At 32.3% G+C, this 26,860-nt stretch overlaps 1 protein-coding gene across 1 annotated transcript in view; it reads right to left on the bottom strand.

The window, feature by feature from the left end:
* Positions 1–1,052: 1,052 nt before the first annotated feature.
* LOC127733370 (neurogenic locus notch homolog protein 1-like) overlaps positions 1,053–26,860 on the bottom strand; it is a 40,570-nt gene continuing 14,762 nt past the window's right edge. Inside the window, exons 13-22 of the mRNA XM_052242740.1 lie at positions 16,347–16,438; positions 15,665–15,794; positions 15,176–15,348; positions 13,911–13,992; positions 12,581–12,826; positions 8,757–8,939; positions 6,316–6,555; positions 3,810–3,926; positions 2,237–2,473; positions 1,053–1,420 (exon numbers count right to left, since the gene is read on the bottom strand). Of these exons, the coding sequence (XP_052098700.1) occupies positions 1,170–1,420; positions 2,237–2,473; positions 3,810–3,926; positions 6,316–6,555; positions 8,757–8,939; positions 12,581–12,826; positions 13,911–13,992; positions 15,176–15,348; positions 15,665–15,794; positions 16,347–16,438 (1,751 nt within the window). The 3' untranslated portion in view covers positions 1,053–1,169. The remainder of the gene's footprint in view (positions 1,421–2,236; positions 2,474–3,809; positions 3,927–6,315; positions 6,556–8,756; positions 8,940–12,580; positions 12,827–13,910; positions 13,993–15,175; positions 15,349–15,664; positions 15,795–16,346; positions 16,439–26,860) is intronic.

Below are 26,860 nucleotides of genomic sequence, written 5' to 3'. Positions count from 1 at the left end.
GTTTTAAACAGAGTTAGACAGTATTGTCAGTATTGTCGACCTGATTTTTACTTTTTGCTTTTGTAGTTTTCATAATATCTATTTAAGCACATTTATTTGTTTATAGTAGATATATAGAAATTTTAAATTGTCCTTATTTTTTTCATAAAGTAACCTCGAGAGATTCATTCGAGTGATATTTTGGAACCATAAAACGTTTATCGTCCTTTTCCTTGCCACAAGAAATCAAGAACCTGACAATATTTATCTCTTTATAATCAGTTGATAAGCCATATTTCCACGTTTATGTTAAAGACTTACAATTTCCAATCTGAGTAGGGCAAAATTATTGTTTCATGTCTTCCCTTTTTAAAAAGACTCTATTTCAATTAACAAACAGAATGGTATCATTGTAAGAAAAAAGATTATGTCTTGTTTTCCTTATACATGTTTTACAAATTGCCAATTATATTGCACTTTTGAACCGTAAATAATCAAACGAAATTGGCGCAAATATAATAAATGCAGTATTATAGTCGGTAAATATCTCACAGGTCAAACAGAAAAACATTGGTATTAAAAAAAACGAAATTAGGTTAGGACTAGTTATTTTCTTTTTCTTTGGACCAATTAACTCTGAACACTCCAATACGAGGTAACTAAGTTTGTTGTACCCCAGGCATGGATGTCCGTAGCCAAATAAGGAGCGACAACTTGAATGTTTTCGGTTTTAAATCTCTTAAACTCTGTTAGCCTTCCCATCGTTTAGAATCGAGAGTCTTTGATGAGTGTTAAATGAACAAAGAAAGTAATCAAATTGATGTTAGATTAACTAAAGTGACTCAAAGAATGAATTCATGTAATTTATCAGTTCACAGTGCAAATTGTGAAAATAAACAAGAAAATGCAATTTTTACGACTGTTTTCTCGCTGGGAATAACCATTTTGTGCTATTCTTTTCTGATAATCATTTATCTAGTGTCATTTATATTCTTAATTATAGTACCGACCACATTGGAATTCTTCGTATAGACTACCTGTTTGTATATAATTTCTGTGATATAAAACCAATAAAAAGTTGCAAGTAGTGTTTATTTCATATAGAAGTCAAAAACATGTACTAGTATTTTAAATCATTTAAATGGAACAATATATCGATTCAATTTACAATAAGTTCAATCGTAGTACACTTAACATCTAGGTATATCACAAAAATCCCATCTGACATCTGGGTCTATAGTGTAGCACCATGGGAAATTGTCCCCAGGTGCTGTGGGGTTCCTACAATAGTTATCCTGGTCCTTTAGTTTCGTATTGTATGAATGTGAATGCGGGGTCAATTCACTCCATTTCTGACATGGAATTCCATTCTTTGTCTGGCGGACAGTTCCAAAGTAGTCATCGCCATAAAGGGAACTTACACATTCTTGTGCTGGAGTTGCTGGAATGTGACAAACATATACAATAAGGAAATTTTTTAAACTATCGTCAAATATATCAGACTTATAATTTGGAACGCCAGATACGCACGTTTCATCTTCATAAAACACATCAGTGGCGCTCGAATAAAAAATAGTTGGAAGCCAAATCAAATACGACGTTGAAAAGCATTATAAACCGAGAATTCCGAAAAGTTGTGTCAAATACTGCTAAGATAATCTATGCCTGGGAGTAGAAACACCTTTCGAATAATTCAACATTTTAAAAAACAAAGTAAATATACGAAAAGATCATTTTTCACCCTGTTCACTTCAAATTTCAATAAAAAAACAGAACGAAACCCCAAAAATCAATTTTGTGGTTTTTTGTTGAATCGAATTTAATCATATCTTGTTTTTAATGTTCTTGGAGATAATTTAATGGTGTTGTCTTTATAAAGTTTTCGTCTAAAGTGTACCTGATAAAGGTTATCCTACAAACACATGTGTTTTCTATCACAGAACACAGTTTGATACGAGTAGGTAACTACAACTGCGGCGATACCGCTGCCGGTTGACTTTTAGTCCCCAAATGTACTGGATTGATTTGAATTATAAATTCTTATCAAATTTTAATCTGACAAAATTTTAAAATCTACAAGGTATCATAAGCTTAATAGTCCCACAAATCTAGAAAATTGTTACGCACCAAATCTATGAAGTGTTATTTATTATGAATTATGCCATTGGTCTAAAATGAAGATCAGGAAAATATGACCTTACATTGTTGTGGTAATTCTTTTTGAAGGAATCACCATTATTGGTTATAAGCTACTTACTACAAAATGGAATATCACAAGATTCCCATCGCTTATCAGGGTCAGTAGTATAACACCAAGGTTCCGGTTCATTGTCTGGATTACGACAATAGTTCTCTGCATTTACATTATTATAGTTGTGATCATGAGGAGTATCCAAATCCCACCTCTGACAGGTCCTGTTACTGATGGTGGTGTTTATCATTCCTTTATACTCAGTACCTGCGATTGACCTCTTGCAATCCTCCACACTTTTGTCTGCAAAAATACAACAGTCAAATATCATGGTAAAAATGTTTTCAAAATTTTAGGTTTAAGTGTGTAACTTAGTTGTATATGCATCTATGTTGCACTTAATAATATATAAAAAGTAAAATAATAAAAACAACGAACTCCAAGGAAAATTCAAAACGTCTTACATGTTACAAACCCATCATCAGACAAACCAAGATGCCAGATGACCATTTACCCAGGCTTGATGTATACAATTCAAACCAATTGTTCTTTAATACTGTTAACCAAGAGGCAAGGAATGTAATGAAGATGTTTACCTTAGTATTTAACATTCAATTAACTTAAGATATAGATCATCAGTATCTCACCATGTGTCTATATTACAGAACATCTAGTATAAAGAATACACTATACGGTCACCACTCAATTATAAGTTACTACTTATCCTGATGCATTCTTAGATTTAGTCAGAACATTCGAAGAACATTCCTGTGCTCGCACTCGTATGCACATATACATTGAAGCTTCGTATTATTTTCAGGTAGTTTAATAAGAAAATATTAATCGTCGTTGTATTATCAAACCATTAATGTGTTCCTGATGACAGAAAATCAACAAAAGCACTTCGGACTGACGAAATTTGTATAAGAGTTATTTTTATTTAAAATAATTTCTTCCTTGCTTAATTTTTGTAATGTTCGGAATGCTTTTTCAAACGTAATCTCAAAATATTCATGAAAAAGAAAACATGTTTTCTTACACGGTAGTGCAGTTCTATTTTCCATTCATTCCGTAGGTAGATAAAGTCAAACTTTTGATTTTGTCAGTTTTTGTGGATTTCCACTTTTTGAATTTACCTTGGAGTTCGGTACGTTATTTTTGGTAAACTAATTTATTGCAGTGGTGCCATAGCCAAACAAACAAAATTCATTTAAACCCAAGTTTTTTCGTTGCTTTATATTTGTAATATTCAAGGCACTTATTTTTTGAGGTTCCAAACTTACCAACTGTAAGGCATATGATGTATGACAAGATTGTTTTTCTAATTGCGTTTTTCTTTGTTTATAATATACTCATCTTTATAATCTATTTCAACAGACACAGACATCAAACTGTATAACTTACAATCTTACAAGTTCACATAGATTGAATCATAAATTCCATTTCTTTAAATGTTAATTTTCTGTTGATTACATTATCACTTGTCTGCTTGTGAATTTAATGTACATGCGTTTTCCAATGGCCTTAACACTTCGCATGTAGAATTAAATTTGGAAATAATCCTGTTATGAAACGAAATTCTTCTCCAGTTTAATCTAACTCATATGCGCCTAAACTTTATAGAAATATGAATATTTACCTCTAGTGCTGCAGGTATCTCCTGTATACCCGTAGGGACATTTACATTTAAATCCTCCAGCTACCTCCGCACAGATTCCCTTATTTTCACATGGGTTAGATCTGCAGACTAAGTCCTCTGAAAATAAACAGAGTTTTTATTTGTTAATCCCTTTTTGTGAGATTTTAAAAGGAGCCAATCATTAAGCTGCTGTAATGACAAAACTAGCAATTTGATCAATCGTTAAATATAATATAAAAAAGAAGATGTGGTATGATTGCCAATGAGACAACTCTCCACAATAGACCAAATGACACAAAAATTAACAACTATAGGTCACCGTACGGCCTTCAACAATGAACAAAGCCCATACTGCATAGTCATAATGTCCTCCTTATAGGTGAATGCATAGGATGGTATGCTAAATTCTTGTTGTTTGTGATGACACTGTTGCGTCTTTAAAATTGCAACGTAATGGATAACCAACGTGGAGTAACCATCTTACACAGATATTTAAAAAAAACTTTGAATAAAATTGAACATGAGCAACATTCCTACCCAAAACGATGTAACATATTTCTTTTTGACATAATGTGGAAAATATCTTTAGTTTAGATAAAGGCAACAGCAGTATAATGCTGTTCGATATTCATAAATCGAATAAGCGAAAATAAATCCGGATCACAAACCAAAACTGAGGGAAACAAAACAACTATAAGAGGAAAACAACGGAACAACAAAAAACAATGAACTACAACAAAAACAAAAACAAACATACATAGACACGGACTTTACACTTTTTGGGGCCCTTTATAGCTTACTGTTCGGTGTGAGCCAAGGCTCCGTGTTGAAGACCGTACTTTGACCTTTAATGGTTTACTTTTTTAAATTTTGACTTGGATGGAGAGTTGTCTCATTGGCACTCATACCACATCTTCTTATATCTATATAATGATTGATAATTTAGTCTTAGACGCATGATTTTTTTTATTAGTTGTTATTTGCTTTGAACTAGCTGTCAGTAACTGCGAGTACTCTCAGATCTGTACTTTGTGTCTACTTGTTGTTGGGATGTACAAGTACCCGGCCACGTCCACTCTGTGTTTTTGTTAGATGTATTTCTATTTGTATCCATCTGATGAGTTAAGCCTTTTTCAACTGATTTTGATAGTTCGTTCTTATGTTGTACTGTTACATCACTGTCCCAGGTTAGGGGGAGGGTTGGGATCCCGCTAACATGTTTAACACCGCTACATTCTGTATGTATGTGCTTGTCCCAAGACAGGAGCCTGTAATTCAGTGGTTGTTGTTTGTTGCTGTATTAAATATTTGTTTTTCGTTCATTTTTTTGGTACATAAATTTGCCCGTTAGATTTCTCGTTTGAATTGTTTTACATTTTCCTTTCGGGGCCTTTTATAGCTGACTATGCGGTATGGGCTTTGCTCATTGTTGAAGGCCGTACGGTGACCTTTAGTTGGTAATTTCTGTGTCATTTAGTCTCTAGTGAAGAGTTGTCTCATTGACAATCACACCACATCTTCTTTTTTATATTTGATAGGAACTGCCATATTTCTGACTTGGTACATGATATTTTAAGAAAAAATGGTGGGTTTTATGGCTAGCCTGAACATCCTCTTATATGGCAATTTAGCATTTTTTTCTTTAATGCACGAGCTTTGAAAGCTATAAGCAATAAGTTTGTTTTTAAAAAAATGATGTTGTCTGATAGATATACGCAATTTGAATGTTGAATATCATGGTAGGAATCACCACAAAGGAAACAAAAAAGAAATTTGGCGCCGGGAAATAGTGTATAGTGCTTAAGAAAAGTTTTTGAACCAAATTGTGTTTTATAAAAGATACATTGAAATTTGCGATTTCCTCAAACAGATCACATTATGGATTATTTTGAATGTTGCGAATTGTGAATGATTAAAATGGGAAATGAGTATGGGAATGGGGTATACGGTTAGATGTTGTAATGGTGTATGATGTAATCACCACTCAAGGACTGAAGAAAGAAAATATCAAGAATGTTGGACATTAGTGTAATTAGTCAATATATATTAATGAATTCCGATGAAATGATGATAATGGATTGCTTTCTAAGTTTTGATTAATCCATATTTTTAAATTTCAGAAGAAATGTTCTTCGTTAATCAATTGATTATTCATATGCAACGGTGAATATGAAAGAGAGAAAATATTTGTATTTAACAATTAATTAGCATTAAAAAGTAAATGTGTTTCAATCATTTCAGGCAAAGTAACGACAAAGATGTTAGTCTTAATTGACTTGTGATTCATAAAAGAAGCTAGTGGATTCTATGATATTATTTTGTTAATCATTTGATATACCATTTAAGATCATTTGCATGGAGAGTGTTTGGTTTTAGGAAAAAATTAATATTTAGTATATTCGATATGATTGTCTTATATAACCCAAATAGTTTTTGTCATGAACAAATCATCATGTCATTCAGTGTAATCAAAAGAAAAAAAGAAGAAAAAACATCTACAACTTACGACAAAATGGAATATCGCACATTTCATATCGTGTCTCACTATCAGTTGTATAACACCATGGAGCTGGCTCTCCGTCCGGGTTCCTACAATAATTGCTCTCATCATTCATAGCCCAAAATCCATGCTTATGTGGTTCCTGTTTACTCCAAGCTTGGCAAGTCTTTCCTGACTTGGTTGTACTGACTTTACCAAAATAATCCTTTCCTAGTGATGTCTTTATGCATTCGTCTGGCTGAGTTGCTTTAAAATCAAATACATCGACTTTTACAATTACCATAATGTTAGTCCCAATTTGCTGTCCAGCTGCCACTATCTTTTAAAAATAGCTATTAGTGTATTTGTATTACCTAACCAATCTTACAATGATACAAAATTATAAGACATCAAAGTTAATTTGATGCATTACATACGCACTATATATCTCAAACCACATATTGGAGATCCGAAATTATGCAATATCGAAAGCTATGTTTAGCAAAAGAAATGCCAAATAAAGGCAACAGTAGTATACCGCGGTTCAAAAGTCATAAATCGATTCAGAGAAAAACAAATCCAGGTTACAAACTAAAACCGAGGGAAACACATCAACTATAAGAGGAAAACAACGGAACAACAGAAACACTGAACTGCAACAAAAACAAACGCAAACATACATAGAAACGGACTATTTGATAACATATTCCTGACAAAATTGTGGGGTTGAACCTGGTTTTATGGCTAGCCATACCTCCCGCTTATATGGCAATGTTAAAAAATATCGCTAAAGTGACAACACTACGTTACAGGAATACAGTACAAATAAACGAAAGAACACTCAGCACAGATAAATGCATAAATAAATAATGTAATAGCATATTACAACATGTTAACCACAGAATAACAACGGACATGTCCCATTAACGACAGCACAGGACACCACAAACAGTGACGTTTTTTTGTGACGTACATATAATATTGAAATTCATACAATTATATGGAAAGAGTTCCAAAAATTCATAATTATTTTCACAATACTAGTCCAAATAATTATCATAATCATGACGGCCTCAAAAGGTTACTTTAAATATATGCTGTGACAACGTCATACTTATTTGGACTAACACAATACCGTATCCATAGAAAATGGAAATTAACTAGACTATGCTGAAAAATAAGACATATGTGAAATGTTACGAAAATACAGAATCCAAACCAAAAACGATTAGACATAACACAATATCAAACCAACATACAAAAGAAACATCATAACTAAATACATGAATGTTTGACGTATAAATACCGAGACACGTCATATAGCAATGCGAATTCACACTCGGCAAAACAGTCATATTCAGGAATAGGTCACGTTCGGTACTTAGCAGAAACACGACGTAGACGGTAAACTACAATATAAGACTTGGTAAAAATGTCGTTAGTTTAGACACAGACACATCGTATAGATCAACCAATTCGTGATGGTGTCCATTAAATTTACGGAGTGTCATTTTTAATCTTTCCTCTTCAACTCTATTGAAGCAGCTTCTGTATATGAAGTCGGTATAGTGTGAACATGCACGAGCATAACGTATCAATTGAGATATGTAAACACAATACGACGGAGCAGAGGGTATGTTACTGCTGAGAAATGGGAAATTGATAATTGGGAAGTTGAAATCATCCCGTTTGTCATAGATTTTAGTTTGAAGTCGTCCATCTGTGACAAAATTGAGGAAAAGATTAAAGTATGAAGCAGTCCTTCTAGTATCAGTAGTATACTTAATTTCAAGTTTCCTGGGATATATGAGATGCAAGTACGGACTGAAATATGGGTTATTCAGTGATAGGACATCAACAATATATCGATGCGCCATTTGTGCATTTTGATTTGTATTTTCATGTCGATGGTTGTCGAAAGCGGAATATGGAAATCTAATACTTTTAAATTTGAAGAGTAATACACCTAAATCAATATCAAAATCATGAGAAAAATCTATCAAAAGAACACGAGTTCAACTGATTGATAAACTTAATTGGAACAATTAATATGGGTTTCTTTTTCCCCAAAAAATCTCAATTATAGTCCATTTTGAGTTCAATGAAATACCTCAGTTTCTGTTTTTTTACCATGATTTGTTTCGTCTTAATTATTTATAAGTTTTAATATTGGTAAACTACTTCTGTATCTTATTTATGTAAGTAAAACACTTGCTGCCAGGCTGGTAATGCCCTCGCCAGGTTCGTTGTAAGTTTGTTCAATTTGCACTTATTGTAGTTGTTCACGTTGACCAATTAATTTTCCCCTGGATGAAATTACTCCTGACAATGATTAAACGGTTAATACTACTTGATCAATTTATTTTGTCATGACCATATATATATATCATCAATTAACTGTATTATATATATAGACTGTATGCGAGAAATAAGGTTGATGCTATCTTGTGTTCCCCCTTTAAACTTACTGCATTTAGGTATGATACATGAATCCCATCGGGTGTCAGGGTCATCGACGTAGCAAAAAGGTGCCGGTGAATTTGCGCTAGCCGTACAAAACGTACCATCTTTACAAGTCAATCCCTGTTCTGTAGTTTTTTTGGTTCCCATATAATCATAACCATTCTGAGACCTTATACATTCTTCTATGTCTGTAAAAAAAAGAAAGAAATTTTACAAATGATCAAATCCATTTTGGGTATCATTTTCAGTACCATAATAATCTTTATATAAAATACTACCAATCTGAGCCTGCATTATATAGGTTGCATCAAGCAAATGACATCTTATTGACAATGTATTTCTTTGATTTCGCATGATTTTCTGGCTTATTCTTATATTAAAATTATGTATCATATTTAAATGGTAACATAAATCTTCATATACAAAATATGAAGCATTTTTTCTAAAACATTTTTAATTTTAAACAATAGCGCTAGCACGCTACGTGTATAGATCTTACTCCTCAACATTTTTTTGGCAAGGCGTTGTCTTTTTGTCTTGGACTTATGAGTTTGAATGTTCCTTTGGCTTAAATCCTGCATTATCTTTTATTTATCAACATGTCGTAAGTACGAAGATACATTTCGAAATTTTGTTTTAGCTATCTTCCCCCTTTTTGACCAAACTATTTTTAAAAAGTGTGATGAAAAATATCAGATATTATCTAAAGAGCCTAATAGAACAGAAGTTGTCTATCTGCTTTTTAGCAATATAACAAAGAATAATATCTGAAAAATATCTCCCCTTATAACTTGCTGCTTCATTCAAAACTGTTTTCCAATGCTATTGTGCACAAAATTGGGTCTTTCCCAGGGGTTGATTACCCGAAATAAAACATTTGTTGCGAAAGTAAAAAAATAGTATCTAGTTTTTCTGTTATGAATTTTCAAGATCATAAAGTTCAATTCCCATACATCTGTTACGTTCCTCACTTTGAAAATTTAGCGCTTATAATTTCTTTTAATATTCCAATGAATATAATTGATATTTACGTATTATTTATATAGAAAGGAATGCAGATAATATAAGGTTCAAACTTTCGTGAATATGTTTTTCTCTGACTGTTTATGACGTTTTTACACTAAATCCATTTGATGTTGGATGTGTACTGATTGATAATTTAGTCTTAGATGCATGATTTTTTTTTATTAGTTGTTAATGGCTTTGAACTAGCTGTCAGTAACTGCGAGTACTCTCAGATCTGTACTTTGTGTCCTTTTGTTGTTGGGATGTACACGTACCCGGCCACGTCCACTCTGTGTTTTTGTTAGATGTATTTCTATTTGTATCCATCTGATGAGTTAAGCCTTTTTCAACTGATTTTGATAGTTCGTTCTTATGTTGTACTGTAACATCACTGTCCCAGGTTAGGGGTAGGGTTGGGATCCCGCTAACATGTTTAACCCCGCTACATTCTGTATGTATGTGCCTGTCCCAAGTCAGGAGCCTGTAATTCTTTTTTTATAATTTATTATTTTTCTTCATGAATTTACAGGTATCAACATATATTTATCTTGTGGTACAATAATCAAGCAAGTGAAATAAATAAGCATGATAAGCATTCTATGGACTAACACTATGAAATCTATGAATGAAGTATAGTAATAACATTTTCATTAATATAGTAATAATAGTAATAGTAGAGCAAGCATATGGTATAACTACCAGTATACAAGTTCTTTCAAATACTCATATATATACACATATGTATATACATTAACCTAATTTAAATTTAATTAATGATCTTAGCCCAGGGGTTCCAGTACAAGTTGTGTTCTTCCATACTTAAATATTTTGAAGAGATATGTTTCTCTAAAATCAAGTTTTCTTTTATGTAATTTTGAAGACCTTTAATATGAGGTTTTATATCTTGCATCTTACATCTGTAAATGAAATACTTTGTCAGTAAGATAACTTTATTTTTAATAAAATTCAATTTATAATTTTCATAGAGGCCAAAAATGACAATATTCAAATTTAGTGGAATTTCTATATGAACTATATCGAAAATCCAAGAATTTAGATTGTGCCAAATGTCGGCTACAATATGACAACCCCAAAGTAAATGTTCTATAGTTTCAAGCTCTTCCTTGCAAAATGTACACAAATTACAGTTAACAAGTTTCATTTTAAAGAGTAGAGCATTAGTCCCTAAGATATAATGAATAATTCTATATTGAAACCAACATAACCTAGTATTTTTTGAAACCTTGGTAACACACAAGTGTATTTTTTTCCAATTTTCTATAACTTTATTAAGAATACCTTCCCATTTTTTTTCTGCTACAAAATCTATAGGTAAAGTTCCTTGATTTAAAATAGTATACATGTCCTTTGAGCCCTTTTCGGACTTAAAGAAAATATTAATGTTGAAAGGTATAATAGCCTGATGTTTTTTCTCTCTTTCGGTGTTGATTCCAATGGCTTGTAGCCATTTTTTTAGTGCTAATATAAGCCCATAAAACTGTAGAAACATGGGTTTGAAATTATACATAATTTCAAAATTTTCATATGTTAATATATTTCCATGTTCATCTAACAGGTCATTTACAGTCCATACCCCATGATGTGACCAATTTTTATAGTAAACGCTGACGTTATCAATTTTAATATGTTCGTTATGCCATATAGATGTCGAAATGACTTCCTCAAAATGAAATGGATGTCTGAGTTTTGACATAATTTTCCAGGCATGAAAAACTTCATCCCAAAATTTGTTTTTTGATTTTTTAATAATTCCAAAATAAGCCAACTCTGTAAAATTTATATTTTGGGTGGAGGTAAATAATTGGATCCATTTGGATTTTGACTTAAATAATCTTCTAACCCAAGTAAGTTTTAACCCTTGTATAAAATGTCTCAAATTAATCATTTTTAGGCCCCCTCTAAAGTATTCTTGGCATAGAAGATCCCGCTTTATCTTGTCAGGCTTATCATCCCAAATGAATGAATAAATTTTACTATTAAGTTGACGTATCATATTATCATCTGGACCTGGGATGGACAGGAACAGATGATTTAATTTTGATATAATTAGTGACTTTATAATTGTTATTTTACCAAACGGGGTAAGTGACTGTTTTGACCATTTTTGTAATATTTTTTCTATTTCTTGTATTCGAGGAGCATAGTTTAGATTTAACATTCTATCTAAATCAACACAGAAAGTGATACCTAATAATTTGAAGGTACTGAAACCCCATTTCAGTCCCCACTTTACACATATTTTGGAGCCTGTAATTCAGTGGTTGTTGTTTGTTGCTATGTGAAATATTTGTTTTTCGTTCATTTTATTTGTACATAAATTAGGCAGTTAGTTTTCTCGTTTGAATTGTTTTACATTTGTAATTTCAGGGTCTTTTATAGCTGACTATGCTGTATGAGCTTTGCTCATTGTTGAAAGCCGTACGGTGACCTTAAGTTGTTAACTTCTGTGTCATTTGGTCTGTTGTGAAGAGTTGTCTCATTGGCAATCACACCACATCTTCTTTTTTATAATAACGTACCACACCTTTGGACAACGAATATATCCCAAATGTTATCCGAATCCTTAATATAAAACTATGCACCATGCTTCCAAATCATCGTTCATTACGACAGTTTTCTTGATTTTCATATGACAGGATTTAGAAGGTCTAACTGAGTCCCATTTTAAATCCAGAAAATCACATATGATAGTGTTGGCTGTTTCAGTATAGTGAAATCCTGTTAATGGTCGTTATACGGGTTTATGTATTATAATGAAAATATTAATTTTTGAATATAAACAACTAATTTACAGTTCCCTTACCACAACGTTGGACATTACAAAAATCCCACGTCGTACCAGGGTCTGTGGTGTAGCACCACACCATATTTTCGTCTCCTCGTATATTACGGCAATAATTTTCGTGATCATCATAATCATGATAAGAATGCTTAATCGGACTACTAGAGTCCCATCTTTGACACGTTAGTCCACCTACTGTAGTGTTGACGGTGCCAGTGTAATCTGTACCTTTAATACTTGATATACAATCTAATGGTTTTGGATCCTCTGAAATGTCAAACACACATTTATCCATCATATTTTAGAATAAATATTCACTCAAATTTTATTTACATGAGGGTCAATACTTCTAACGCGACACTTCAAAATTAATGTACTAAAAAAGAAATTTTCTTATGATAGATATCCAGTATTTTAAGGATTGACTAGGATATAAACATATTTCGCGGGCTGGACTTCTCGGCTTGTGACAAGACAAAATTTCGGTCCTATCTAAACATACCCAAATCTACCACCTGCCATTTATCCCTGTGCAGGACCTACTCATTCAATTGTATATATTTTTCTACAAGGCTGCTTGAGTAGTAAACGCGTTCTTGTATGATAAATTTATATTTATCTTTCTTCATCTATGTTCTGTTTTTAAAGGCAACAGTAGTATACCACTGTTCAAAAGTCATAAATCGATTGAGAGAAAACAAATCCGGGTAACAAACTAAAACCGAGGAAACACATCAACTATAAGAGGAAAATAACGGAACAACAGAAACACTGAAGTGCAACAAAAACAAACGCCAACATACGTAAAAATGGACTATTTGATAACAACTGCCATATTCCTGACTTGGTACAGGATATTTTAAGAAAAAATGGTTGGTTGAACCTGTTTTATGGCTAGCCAAAACTCCCGCTTATATGGCAATGTTAACAAATATCACTAAAATGACAACACTACGTAATAGGAATACAATACAAACAAACGCAAGAACACCCAGCACAGAGAAACGCATAAATAAATAATATAAGAGTACATAAGTAGCACGTAAACCGCAGAATAACATCGGAAATCTTCCATTTACGACAACACAGGACACCACAAACAGTGACGTATTTTTGTGACGTATATTTAATCTTGAAATTCAAACAATTAAATGGAACGAGATCCAAAAATTAACAATTATTTTCACAATACTGGTCCAAATAATTATCATGATTATGACGGTATTGAAAGGCTATTTTTAATTAATGCTGTGACGAGGTCATAATTACTTGGACTAATTACTATATATTTTCTTTTAAATAAAAAAGGAAAGTTCTATTCATATTTTGATAGATGTTTTATTTTGCTTACCGCATAATCCAGGGGAAATTTTTAAATCATCTAAAGCTATATCACTTTCCCAGTTACTGCCTCGTACTCCTTCAATACGGATCTAGTAATACAAACAGAAGTATAAATAACAAATTAAGAGAGGGGCTTTGTTTAACAGTATCGAATAAACTTACATAATAAACAAGTACAAAACTTAACTGTTTAGCAATGTACATACCTCTTGTATGTCTCTATACTATTCAAACTATTAATGTGAATAAAACGATATCAATCACTATTGGTTACGATACATGGCAAGTTTGATGTCAGTATCCTATCTTGTCGGATTCCTAACTATTAAAGGCCCCGGAATGACAAATGTAAAATAATTCAAACGAAAAAAACTCTCAGATCTGTACTTAGTGTCTTTGTGTTGAAAGGATGTATAAACACCCTGCCACGCCCGGGATTGTTTTTCTGCTTTGTATCGATCTGATGAGTTAAGCCCTTTTTAACTGATTTTTTTAGTTTGTTCATATGTTGTACTGTTACACCACTGTCCCAGGTTAGGGGAGGGTTGGGCGCCCGCTTCCATGTTTAACCCCGCCACATTATGTATGTGCATTTTACAAAAATAAGGCCGTTTTTCTCGTTTGAATTGTTTTATATTTGTCATCTCGGGGCCTTTTATAGCTGACTATATGGTATGGGTTTTGCTTCTTTTAGAAGGTTGTACGTTGACATATAGTTGTTAACTTCTATGTCATGTGGCCTCTGGTGGAGAGAGTTGTCTCATTGGCAATAGAACCATATCTTCTTATCTTAATAAAGACAGCTTGGGAGAGTAGGGAGTAAAAACCTATACGAGTTCAAACTGCCCATCTTACCACACAACAGTAAAATTGAAAAGAAACAAACATTTAGGTAAAAAAACAAGAAAAACATCCAAATCTTATAGTTAGTTATCTTCCATTTAAAAAACAATGATACAGGGATATGTTTGCTAATGCTAAATCATTTTCATGTACTAGTAAGATTGGAGCGTGTGTTCGTGTTTTTATGTGTTAATTACGTTTCTATTGAACATTGTCACATTTATTGTATATATGTCTTATACTCATTTTGTTGAGAAACACTCCTTGGGTGGGATTGCAATTCTCGTTAAGAATCTTAATTAATGTTAAAATCTATTCTTTCAATATGTTCAAAGCATAACTATATATACAATTTATGAATATTTGTCAGGCAAAACCATTTGTTTGTACTTAAACATGAACATTTATATCAAACATGTTTTCTCTTACCTTAAAACCACTTTCTGCTAGTATATACACATTAGCTGTTCTCCAGCTTGCTCCTTGATTTCCAGATAATGTCCATAACTGACGATCGCCTTGAGAATCATTTACAGAAACACTTAGCGATCCCACATCAGCACCAAACATGTTGTAATTAAGTGTTAAGCAGTAATCTCCCGCTGTTAAATTGAAAAAATTAGGATAAATTAAAACGTATAAAATATTGAAATCTCCTTCACATATAAAAACAAATCTTGTAAAATATGAAAATTAGAAGAATATTTAAAATTCTAATCATTTTATTTCAGCCTGAATGTTTTGTTAGCATTACTTCATTGTTAAGGTTTTGTTCAATTTCTAGATGCACCGTTGCTCTCTTATATGTGTTTATACTTTGCAAATGATATTGACCTGCCTGCTTCCATTTAAAGATTACCCATCCTGACATCTTCAAACTCATCTTAACATCCAGTGTATTTGAAAACAAATATTTACCTGGGAAGTGAATGTCTGATTCAAGTATAGCTTTTTGTCCCGTGGTTCTAGGAGATGACCCTTCAGCATATATGTAGTTATCTCCTGTGAGTGCTCCATCTGGTCCTGTTATATCAGAAGGTGTTTGGCCCTGAAGGAAAAGTATATTCATGCACATCAACGTTTGCAACATCCGTATTCAAAGTGCAACCTTTTTCGTTAAGATACTTAAGTTGGTTACCACTTTAGTAGCAATATACCAACTTCAAGCTAGCTTTAAAACCAGGTTAAATCCACCATTTTCTACATAGGAAATTCCTGTGCCAAGTCAGAAATATGACAGTTGTTTTCAATTAGTTTGATGTGTTTGAGCTTTTGATTTTGCCATTTGATTAAGGACTTTCCATTTCGTATATTCCTTGGAGTTCGGTTTTTTTATTGTTTAACTTTATACCTAAGAAAATTTGTTATACATCTAGACTATGTGTAGTATGTAACATCTATATAATTCAATACAATAATTTTGTAGTTATTCCACATTAGAAAACATAACGTTATGCGTACCAACCCGTCTTTCAGACTTCTGGTAAGATTTTCGTTTGATTGCTTTTCAGTTTAGTAATCAGCAGATATATGTCTAAAAATATAAGTTCCCCACATAAAATTGCCATGATACTTATTAAATGAGAACACATTTACTCACCGAATATGTTATCCAGTCAAAATCGTCCTCTTTTGTATTTCTCAGAAAACATTTGCTGGAACGTTCAAACGAGCACTCAAGTTGTGCTGAAGCTGAAATAAAATTATAATACACTTCGTTTAAGGGATTGGTTTATTCAACTTTATACATTTGCATTAGGCCTTAATTAATTTTGATAAAATAGTAACAATAAATAATTGCTGTATTTGCTCGCCTGTTGTATTTGCCAATAGGGTCGTGAAATTTAAACAAAATATTTATTGGCATTCAAAAAGTCTCGTATCAACTTGGAAATTCGGATTATGGTCCGTTTCGTATTTTGTTTTAAAGAAACCAGGAGTGAAAATAGAAATAAACCTTATGTAAACGACACGAACGATCTCGTCTTAACAACATATTGAAAGGACTGTTAAAAGGAATGTGACAGTTGTTTTCCATTCGTTTGATGTGTTTGAAATTTGATTTTGCCATTTAAGGTGGCTCGGCCCTTTAACAGTGCGCATATTTTAACGCATGTTTCTAACGACGAGCGCCTTGGAAACGGTCGCTTTGAGGGGTTTTCTCAAAAATAGTTTTGACGACATTGGAACGCGGGCGTGTATGAAAGCACCCTTTCCCGATGTCAACAAACCATGCAAAACGTTCTACAAAACAGGAAATACGTACGGTCAGAACTACAGAGTGGTTTGCTCATTTTTCATATAAAAAGGACAGAATTATACATGATATATTAAAGCATAACATTTAAAAAAAAATAAAATATAAATATTGACATGTACGACAGTATCTGGTGCGTTCGCTCCAAAAACACATTCTCACCCTACACGTTCGCCCCTTGGATCCGTTCGCACCCTATTTTCATTTAAATACTGGTTGAATATACCAAAAGATGTCTTTTAGATGTATTAGTATATATATGAAAATATGTTGCTAATGACGCAATGTTTAACCGTAAACAAAGGGTAGCGATGTAAACAACTGCATGTCACCTTACGGCTTTCAAAAACAAGTAAAACCCATATAGTATGCTATAGTATAAGATAAGATATTTTATTTCCAATTATGGGCCCCAAAGGGCATAAACATTACAACATCAATAATTTTTCATAATACAATACAAACAATGAGATAAAAAAAAAGTTTAACGAGAACTATTTTAAGTTCTTAAAGAATACGTAGACAAAGAATCTATAGTATGTTTTTTTTAATACTAATGCATTTTATTGCAAATGTGGTTGATATAGATAACAAACAAGCAGCCCAAAAAGAAAAAGAAAAATAGATATCCATATATGTATAGTACCCAAAAAGTTGGATCAATTAAACATATAATAATTAGCCAAAAAGAAAGTAGAAATTAAGTATGTCCATGACTCATCCTGTGTAAGCAGCAAATAGGAAAGTATTATGGTTTCCTAAAGGCAGCTGACACCAGGGGGCGATACCTTATGGGCCATAGGTATGTAAAATGTGTGTAAATGTCTCTTTCCTACCTGTATCAAAAGCAAACAAGGAAGCATCATAGGTAACTTGAATGCAGTTGATACCAGGGGACGATGCCTCAAGGATATAAGAGAACATTTGAATAAATAATATATTCTAACAATTATTTTTTTTTTAATCGGCTAGTATGTTTGTGATATTCAGATGAATATAATTTTCTATGTCCAATCAAATGTATATACACACATAGATTTCCTTTAACTAATCTTCACTAAGGAAGATGTTTGTATATAAAATTACATATTATTTTAAGTAACTCAACATTTTCTACACTAAATAACCAGATAATTTTGCTTTCACTGCTCATATGATAAAAATAAGAATTATATTTTGCAATACTAGCTAACATACAATTTCTATCATCCTCAAATTTGTTACAATCAAATAGAAAATGGGCCTCATCTTCGACAGTATTGGAAGAACATTTATTACATATTCTGTTAATTCGGGGAATACCTTGATATCTACCTAACTCTATTTGTAATCTATGAGAAGATACACGTAATTTAGTAAAACTTCTTCTAAGTTCAAAATTCTTGATCAATGTTAGATATTTTTCAAAACCAAAATTTGTTTTATATAAAAGGTAGGTTTTCAGTTTACTGTCTGAAAATTTATCTATTTGTTTTTTCCAACAGCTTATAAACAATATTGATAGCTTGGTTTGTATATATTTCTTAAATTTGTATAAGGATTCACAAAATGGAGCATTTATGGCATATGTATAGTCAATACCAAGTATTTTAAAAATAACATTTATTGAACCATACCATGATGTTATATTCATGTGATGTAGTGTCTTTGATTGTGTATATGCCTCTTTTAATAGAGGAAAATTATTGCCTAATTTCTCTAATCTATACCAGTAAAATAACATTCCTTTTATAATATTAAAATATATTGGAAATCTTCCAAGTTCAGATAACACTGTAGCATTTGTTGTTTTCTTGCGTACCCAAAGTATAAATTTACAAAATTTTATATGAAATTTCTCACAGGGTAAACCTGAATATAATTTTTCAATAGATATATCTTCCTTCTTACATTTAGAGGAAAGAGAATTAAACATCCCCCATATTTCGCTACCATATAATAAAATAGGTTTTACAGTGTGGTCAAAAACATGAATACTTGTTTTTACATCAGGATTAAGTGATAAAAGATCTTTCCTTAATTTGAAATAAGCTTTCAAGGATTTTTTGTATAGTTCATTTTGAGCATAACTGAATGAACCAGATGAGCTTAAATATAAACCTAGGTATTTGTATTTTGAAACACATTCCAGATTTATAATCTGAAATGTAAATATCTGTTTTACATGTCTGCCTGCCTTGTTGAAAATCAGAACCTTTGTCTTATTAGTATTCACATTGAGACACCAATCTTTGCAAAATTTATCAAGCAAGTATAAAGGCATCGGGGTTCGTCTGCACGCTATAAATAATAAATAAATAAATAATAATAAATAAGCTTTTTTACAGTCGGCAAAGTATACAAATAGAGTCAACATAAGCTCTAATGAGCTTTTAACCGTTTTATCCGTTTTGCGTCATTTATAACATTTTGTTACTGTCATAAATCTCTTTTTTACTTGAAATATCTTCATTTCCAAGTATTGGTAGGATCTTATTCCGGAGTATGTGAAATATTTTCCCACTGCAAAATTTTGATAATAGTTACGTATTTTTTATTTGCCAAAAATTTTTGAACATAACAATTCCGGAGTATGTAAAATATTTTAACACTGCAAATTTTTTATAATAGTTAAGCATTTTTTATTTTCCCAAAAAATTTTTGGACATTACAATTTTCAAACAAAGACTAAATACTTGACAGTCACACATAACATTTTTATTTGAAGATTTATATATATACTTTATCAAATAATAGGCACGAACATATCTAAAAATTTTTCTCGTATCATGATTCTATGATTTTTGGAACTCTAGTCCTATAACATGAGACCTCGGGGCCAATGTTTTCTATTTATGATAATTTCCTTTTACTTATTTCGATATTTGTTAATCTTCTATTTTCTGTTGTATCTTTCAATATGCCAACAGAGTTCGCATTAAAAAAAAAGGAAAAACAAGTTAGAGGAAATATCAGCGTAAAAACTAAAATAATGGTTTGACCCACCTGCTAGCTGCAAAGAAACGTAATTATCGGCCTATGATGATAATATGGAGATGTTTTTTTTTAATATTGACTTTTAAATTTGAACTTTGGTGGATAGTTGTCTCATTGGCAATCATACCACGTCTCCTTATTTTCATATCGTAGGGTATAGAAATATGACTTCCCTAATATGACATATAATCCCTTGCTATGACAGGGTGTTCATACAGCTGGACGTATAAATACCTCTGGGGGAGGGGGCACTTCAATACTTAGGGGGTGCCGCTTTGGCCCACCTTTTTCATATAATTTATATTTCAAAAATGTATAACTTTTCATATATTGCGTAGGTAAAAATGTAACCTTTTCCCTACAATGCTTGGGTAATGTAAGACTAGAATACCAAAGTGTTAAAAGAGAAAACTTGGTTGATAAAATCACACCCGGGAACACCAAGAAAGATGACAGACGAAGAAGTTATTGAAACTTTATTGACCTCATCATATATTTTTGATAGTTTTTCCCGACCTATTCACATATTTTCAAGCTTGAAAAGGTGACCTATTCCAGCGGCACGTCCTATCACCTTGAATATAGGAAGTGCCCTCCCACCCCCCGAAATAAACACGCAGCTTCGCAGGGTAAAAAGGAGGAACTTTGTCCATACCAAGCATGCATTGTCGATTCATTTTCTAGTGGCAGCAGTCCATATAATTTTTGTGTTAACAAGAGTGCACAAGCTGAAATTTCTCACCTGCTTTATGTTGATATTCCTAAAGATAAAGTTTTACTTCAAGTATCAGAAAAAATTAATATTATCAATGATCATGAAAATGATCAGATAAACCAATCCAAGCCAGCCTTACACAGTGGCGGAACCAAAATTTTTCATGAAAGGGGTAGGAGGGGTAACTGCCTAAGAGAGGCCTGCTCCAGTCATGCTTCAGTGATTCCCTATATAATCAACCAATGGGCCCTCCCCCTAAATCCGCCTCTGTTACAATCACCCCATCAACCAAATATTTTGAAACATATACATAGTATGCCAGTAACAGACAAAACCATCAACATGAGGTTAAGTTCAGATAGACCCTGCAAGACAGGCATATTTGTTTTTCATTCATTATTTTGTACATAAATCATGCCGCTAGTTTTCTCATTTAAATTGTTTTAAATTGTACATTTGTCATTTGGAGGCCTTTTATACCCAACTATGTAGTATAGGTTTTGCTCATTGTCGAAGGTCGTATGGTTACATTCAGTTGTTTATTTCTGTGTTATTTGGTCTCTTGTGGAGTGTCTCATTTACAATCATATCACATCTTTTTACTTAATATTTCAATATATACATTTATTAATCATACCATACACCAAATATAATAACCTATTGATTACACAATGTAGCATGTTAAAAGAGGACTTACCATTGACCAATGAACCTTGCAAATGTGGTCAATGACAACTGCCAGACAGACATGTACTCCTTACATTTGTGAATCATTGCATACATATAGTTTATCTACTACATGCACTTTTAGCATTAGAAAAAACAGACAAAAACACAAAAACATGACATTGACAAATGACCTATTGCTAACAGTATCTGATAAACAACCCTAATCAGGTAACTTTAACTTGATCACTGATCCATGAAATGAGGTTGAGATCTTTGTAGCGATCTGTATCATGAGTGCATATCTAAATTTACAAAAATATTAATCTGGATCATTGTGATACTGTAAATTCAGAAATTATTGTGAGGTTTTTATTAATGCAAATAATGCGACAGGGTGAATATCACAATAATAAGAACTTGCATTCTGAAAACTGAAATATAGATCTTTATGCAGATTTTTTTTGTAATCACAATAATTAAACTCGCAATTTAGTCCATTCGTCAAAAATCACAATAATAAATGCACGCAATAATTTCTGAAATTACAGTAGGTAAAAATGTTGTCAGTTAATAATGAGACACAAGTTTTCTCTGACAATATACAATTCCTTTGTTTTTTTGTTTGGTTTCTGTCTCATTGAACAAAACTATATTTTATTTCTCCTTTTATCCAGAAAATATAACTTTTGAAATAGAAACTGAATAGCATATGGATTGAAAACAAATGCCAAATGATGTAAAATAATTCAAGTGGCCATTTAGGTCAGGGGTTGGTGAGGTAAAAGATGAGGCAAAGGCATGTGCATTTACCACAACTGCCACTTGGTATTATGATTTCCAAAATTTTCAAATCTCATAGCTACCTTCTGTATTAAAGACAACTGCATATATTGCAGTTTGCATATCATGAATTGTGTTTGCAGCAAAATTCACTACAGACAGCAAAAAAATAATTAATTCAGCTCTATTAAAATTCATTTTTTGAAACGTTTTTTATTTTTATTCCTCAAATGTCTATGAGATCAAATTTATAAAACATTTATTTGCAGTGTTAATTTCAATATACTAACTAGTGATTGTTGACATGTATACATCATGTACATGTACAATCATTAGCTGATCAGCTCTCTTTTTTCATTATTTTTATATCAATATTAATCTTCAGTGTTTTTTTAATAAGACTCAATAATCTGTATTCATCATTGGGACAGGTAGGTAAAGAAGGTCCCTTTGATCTTGGATTTTTTTTAATGGATTTTGACAGCACTAAAGCATGTAGTTCCAAATTATAGTTGATCTTGGCTTCTTAAGTGGATTCTGACAACACATTGCATATAGACACCAAGTGTAGGTGATCTTGGGTTCTCTCATATGGATTTTGACAGTACTTTGATTATACATGTAGTTCCAAGTATTGTTGATCTTGGCTTCTAATGTTGGTTGTTCTTTAGTTTCAGCACTTTACAAATAGTTCCCAATTGCAAGACAAGATGATAGTGGCTTCTCCTGTAAATTCTGTCAGTACTTTGCCAAAAGTTTCCAAGTAAAGTTTAACATTCCAGGATCTTTCACAACAAATCACTCTCTTACATGTACTTGAAGCCTGAAATTAAATGTCAGAGTAATTCTGTCAGAAAATCAACCATGATTGACATTTAAAAGCACAATCTAATTCATATTTTAAATAAATGGGGAATGTGTCCATGGGACACAGATGATGCCCCCGCTTGCATATAAAGTTATAAAGGAACATAACTACAGAACAGTAAGAGTGACACTACCCAACTTTTTACTTGATCTGAGTTTTGTTGAAATAAGTAATGTGTATAAGTTTCATAACATTTGGATGAGGCAAACTAAAGTTAGAGAATGGAAACAAAAAATTCAGCAATTTTTCCATTTGTAAAGGGGCATAGTTCTAGAACAGTAAAAGTAACCGGACACCACCAAAAAAAATTCAAATTTGATCTGTGTTTGTTGGTAATAAGCATTTTGTATAAGTTTCATAACATTTGGTTGAGGCAAACTGAAGTTAGAGAACGGAAACCAATTTTGGGACGTACGTACAGACAGACAAGGGTAAAACTTAATGCCCCCATCTGCTACGGCGTAAAAAAATGAAGTATTTGTGGCAACAATAATGAGCAAACAAAATAAAATTACATGCACAGTCAGTGTAAATAGTGATTTTGTTTTTATATGTTAAATACAGATTTTTCAGGGCATGCTGTTTCGCTGCCAGGGACAAGTTATTTCTCTGCCTAAAAATTCTGAAATGCAGCTGAGCTACATTTGTACTCCTCGCCAACCAAATTATGCTGAGGTGTCTTGTACCTTGTTTGGAATATGGGATACACACATTTTGTATTTAAAAATACTAAGCACAAAACAATAATGCATTTTTCAACTCAAATGTATGTGTTATTTGGTAAACAAGATAAGCCCTACGTGTATGTTTTAACCTGATACTTGACGTTATGAAATTTTTTATACCAAAGAGAGATGGGTTTAATTGTAAACAAATTGTGATCAAGACGAATCCATCAATAAAATGTTTACAAATTAGGCATTCATATTCTCAAAAAAACAAATGAAACAATCGAACCCCTTGAGCAGGTGGACAGGGGTAAGGGAACATGGGAATGAGGGATCAGGAAGCGAGAAAAAGGGGTATCATGTACATGTCCGTTAGTAAGCCTGGTCTGAAGTGAAAATAAAAGTAACTAATTTGGTAGAAGTAAATCTTATGAAGATTGTAAATAGAAAAACCCTTTGATCTCGTGTGAGTCACTTTATTTTTAAACAATAAAAATAAACTTAATATATCTTTATTTTATTGTGTTATAGAACTATACTAACAAAAGCATGATTTAGATTAAAGGAAGGGTACAAACAGACTCAGGGTGTGAATGTTCTAGGGATGAACCTGAATTGGAGCGAACATGATAATTTTTGGGTGAAAAGACAATAATTCGAAAAGAGGGTGGATGAATAATCTGGAAAATATATTTTGCCATTTATTGTCTGGGAGCAAGAGAGATGGCAGTAGAAGTTAGGGGAGAAAATTTTATGTGTAAAAGGGAAGAGAAATAGAGGTTGGGGATTATAGACGTTAACGATAAATATTTTACTCCATTTGACCCTAACGTGGCTACGAAATTAGATTTTACGAATGACGATATAAAACCAAGACTCATTTGAAGCTAACGTTAGCCCAGATGCTGAAAATGACTATCCCCTCCACTTTGACTGTTTGACACTGATATTTTTTTCAAAACAGGCTAATACATGTTCAAAACTTGCCAGTTAACAGGTTAAGGGTCAAGTAAACACATAAATAAGCCATAACGATTATACATAGAACAGAAATTTAGCCCATGCAAGATTTCAGCCGCAGTGATTTTCTACAGTAGCGAGTATTTTGAGATAACCCCCCACTTTGAATTTTTCGTGATACTGATAGCATTTGGCTGTCTAATATATTAAAATCTATGTTTTCTTATGTAATGACTCTACCTTCGTCGTTGTCTATTCGCCACTATGTCTGTTATTCATGTACATGGTCGTATTTATCAGTGCAGTATGATGCTCAGCAATGGCGACCCTGAAATTTCTGTTGTCCGATTATGGCGCCAAATTAGAGGGAAGCAACTCGCGCCAGACAAAATTATCGTATTTCACCAAAATAATTAAAATGTCGCTTTTTTATAACAAACAGTAAAATGTTAATCACATTTATATTTAGCTATCGTTCATTGATATAATTACAAACATTATTTTATTTAAAGACATCAATAAAAATTCACAAGAAAGTAATTAATGGGGTGCATTGAAATCAGACCTCATAGGGTAGAGGGGTTAAACAAAAGCTCGTAACATTTTTAAAAGCCTGGTGACCCCCATTTTATTTTACCTTAAAATGCTTGAAAAATTCATAGCTTTGAAATATCCGTTTTTAAAAAAAAATCTACCGGGGAAATTTTACGAAAAATCGATTTAACTAATATTTTTAGCCTTAAACTGAAATAAGAAAATGCCAAATTTAGACATAAATCTGAAAATAAAAGGATTTTTCAGTCTAAAACAACCAAGGGGAACGTTTACATTTTAATCATACTGACATGGTTCTAAAAGTCTTTGAATTTGATGTAATCGTTATTGTTGTAAGGGTGGAACAGTTTGGAAATAGGGTCAAAATCGCACATTTCGCTTCCATTTGAGGGGAAAACGAGCCTGGTGACCCCCTTTTGTCTTTGCATTTTTGGATTCAGCATAAAAAAAATCTACAAAATATGTGAAAATAAAAAAATTCTACCGGGGGTCCTTATTGGGGTGAGCCATCTTAATAAGGGTTTTTACCGATTTGAATTTTCCTTGGAGTTCGTTTTTTTTGTTATTTTACTTTTAAAAGGTGTGCTTTAAGAAAAAAAGGTATGCAAATTGTCTAACTCAACGCTATATACGTATAACCATTGGCCGCTGGACGTTATACAGTTATCAATTATTCAATGTTCGTATATGTAGCATGTTGAAAATCATCAACATATACAGGTTCATGTGGTTTGCCCGAAATATAGGCTATCGAAATTCTCCAAAAATCGGTATAAAAGTTAAAATTCATTCCCAAACATTAATGTATAGACAAATGTCTCCATAAAATGCTATTTGTCGCAAAGGTTATGAACGATTGAGGTTCTACGCGTAAAATGTAGTTGCTGTTATACTCTTATACTATGTATATTTTACCAAATCTTTCAATGTATCACAGTTCAAAGGTTATATATCTCTTTACATCTATAGTAAGATTCCACTTGACATGTTCTTAATTTTATTAAAAAAAAACCGACAGATTGCATATAAACATAAGTTTGTCCCTCTAATGAACCCAAATGCTCTCTTGATTTTGCCATTTGATTACGGACTTTCCGTTTTGAATTTTCCTCGGAGTTCCGTATTTTTGTTATTTTACTTTTTTCTTAACACAGATCTTATTGTGCTATACCCACAATCCAAATGGATAACAATGTTCGCTGCTAAAAGAAATCTAAATCAATATATAGTAGCAATTATACGATATGAAATTAGACAAGACTGAAAACAAATTCTGAACCTAATATTATTTTCAAATCCTAAAGTCTATACACTAAAGATTGTTCATGCGAATAAAGAAGATGTAGCAAATGAATATGTATCTGGGTCAAGGTATCCTTTTAAGATCTCAATTCTCTCATTTTAAATCTCGACAAGTGGTCTAGGAATGGCTATCAAACAGAAAAAAATCAGTAAAGGAGAAGCCTTTACTTTTATCATAAAGATATACTATAAAACAATAACAAACACCGGAAAAACATAACAAATCTGTTGAGATAGTTGTACACACAATATGATGTCTTGTCTCTTTTGTAGATTAAATTCATTTTTTATATAGATTAGACCGTTGGCTTTCCTGTTTGAATGGTTTTACACTAGTCATTTTTGGGGCCCTTTACAGCTTGCT

The sequence above is a fragment of the Mytilus californianus genome, unplaced genomic scaffold (genome assembly GCF_021869535.1).
Source record: "Mytilus californianus isolate M0D057914Y unplaced genomic scaffold, xbMytCali1.0.p SCAF_3, whole genome shotgun sequence".
In the NCBI taxonomy this organism is placed as follows: domain Eukaryota; kingdom Metazoa; phylum Mollusca; class Bivalvia; order Mytilida; family Mytilidae; genus Mytilus; species Mytilus californianus.
Note: the sequence above shows the minus strand (reverse complement) of the source record. Positions and strands in the feature narration are given on the sequence as shown.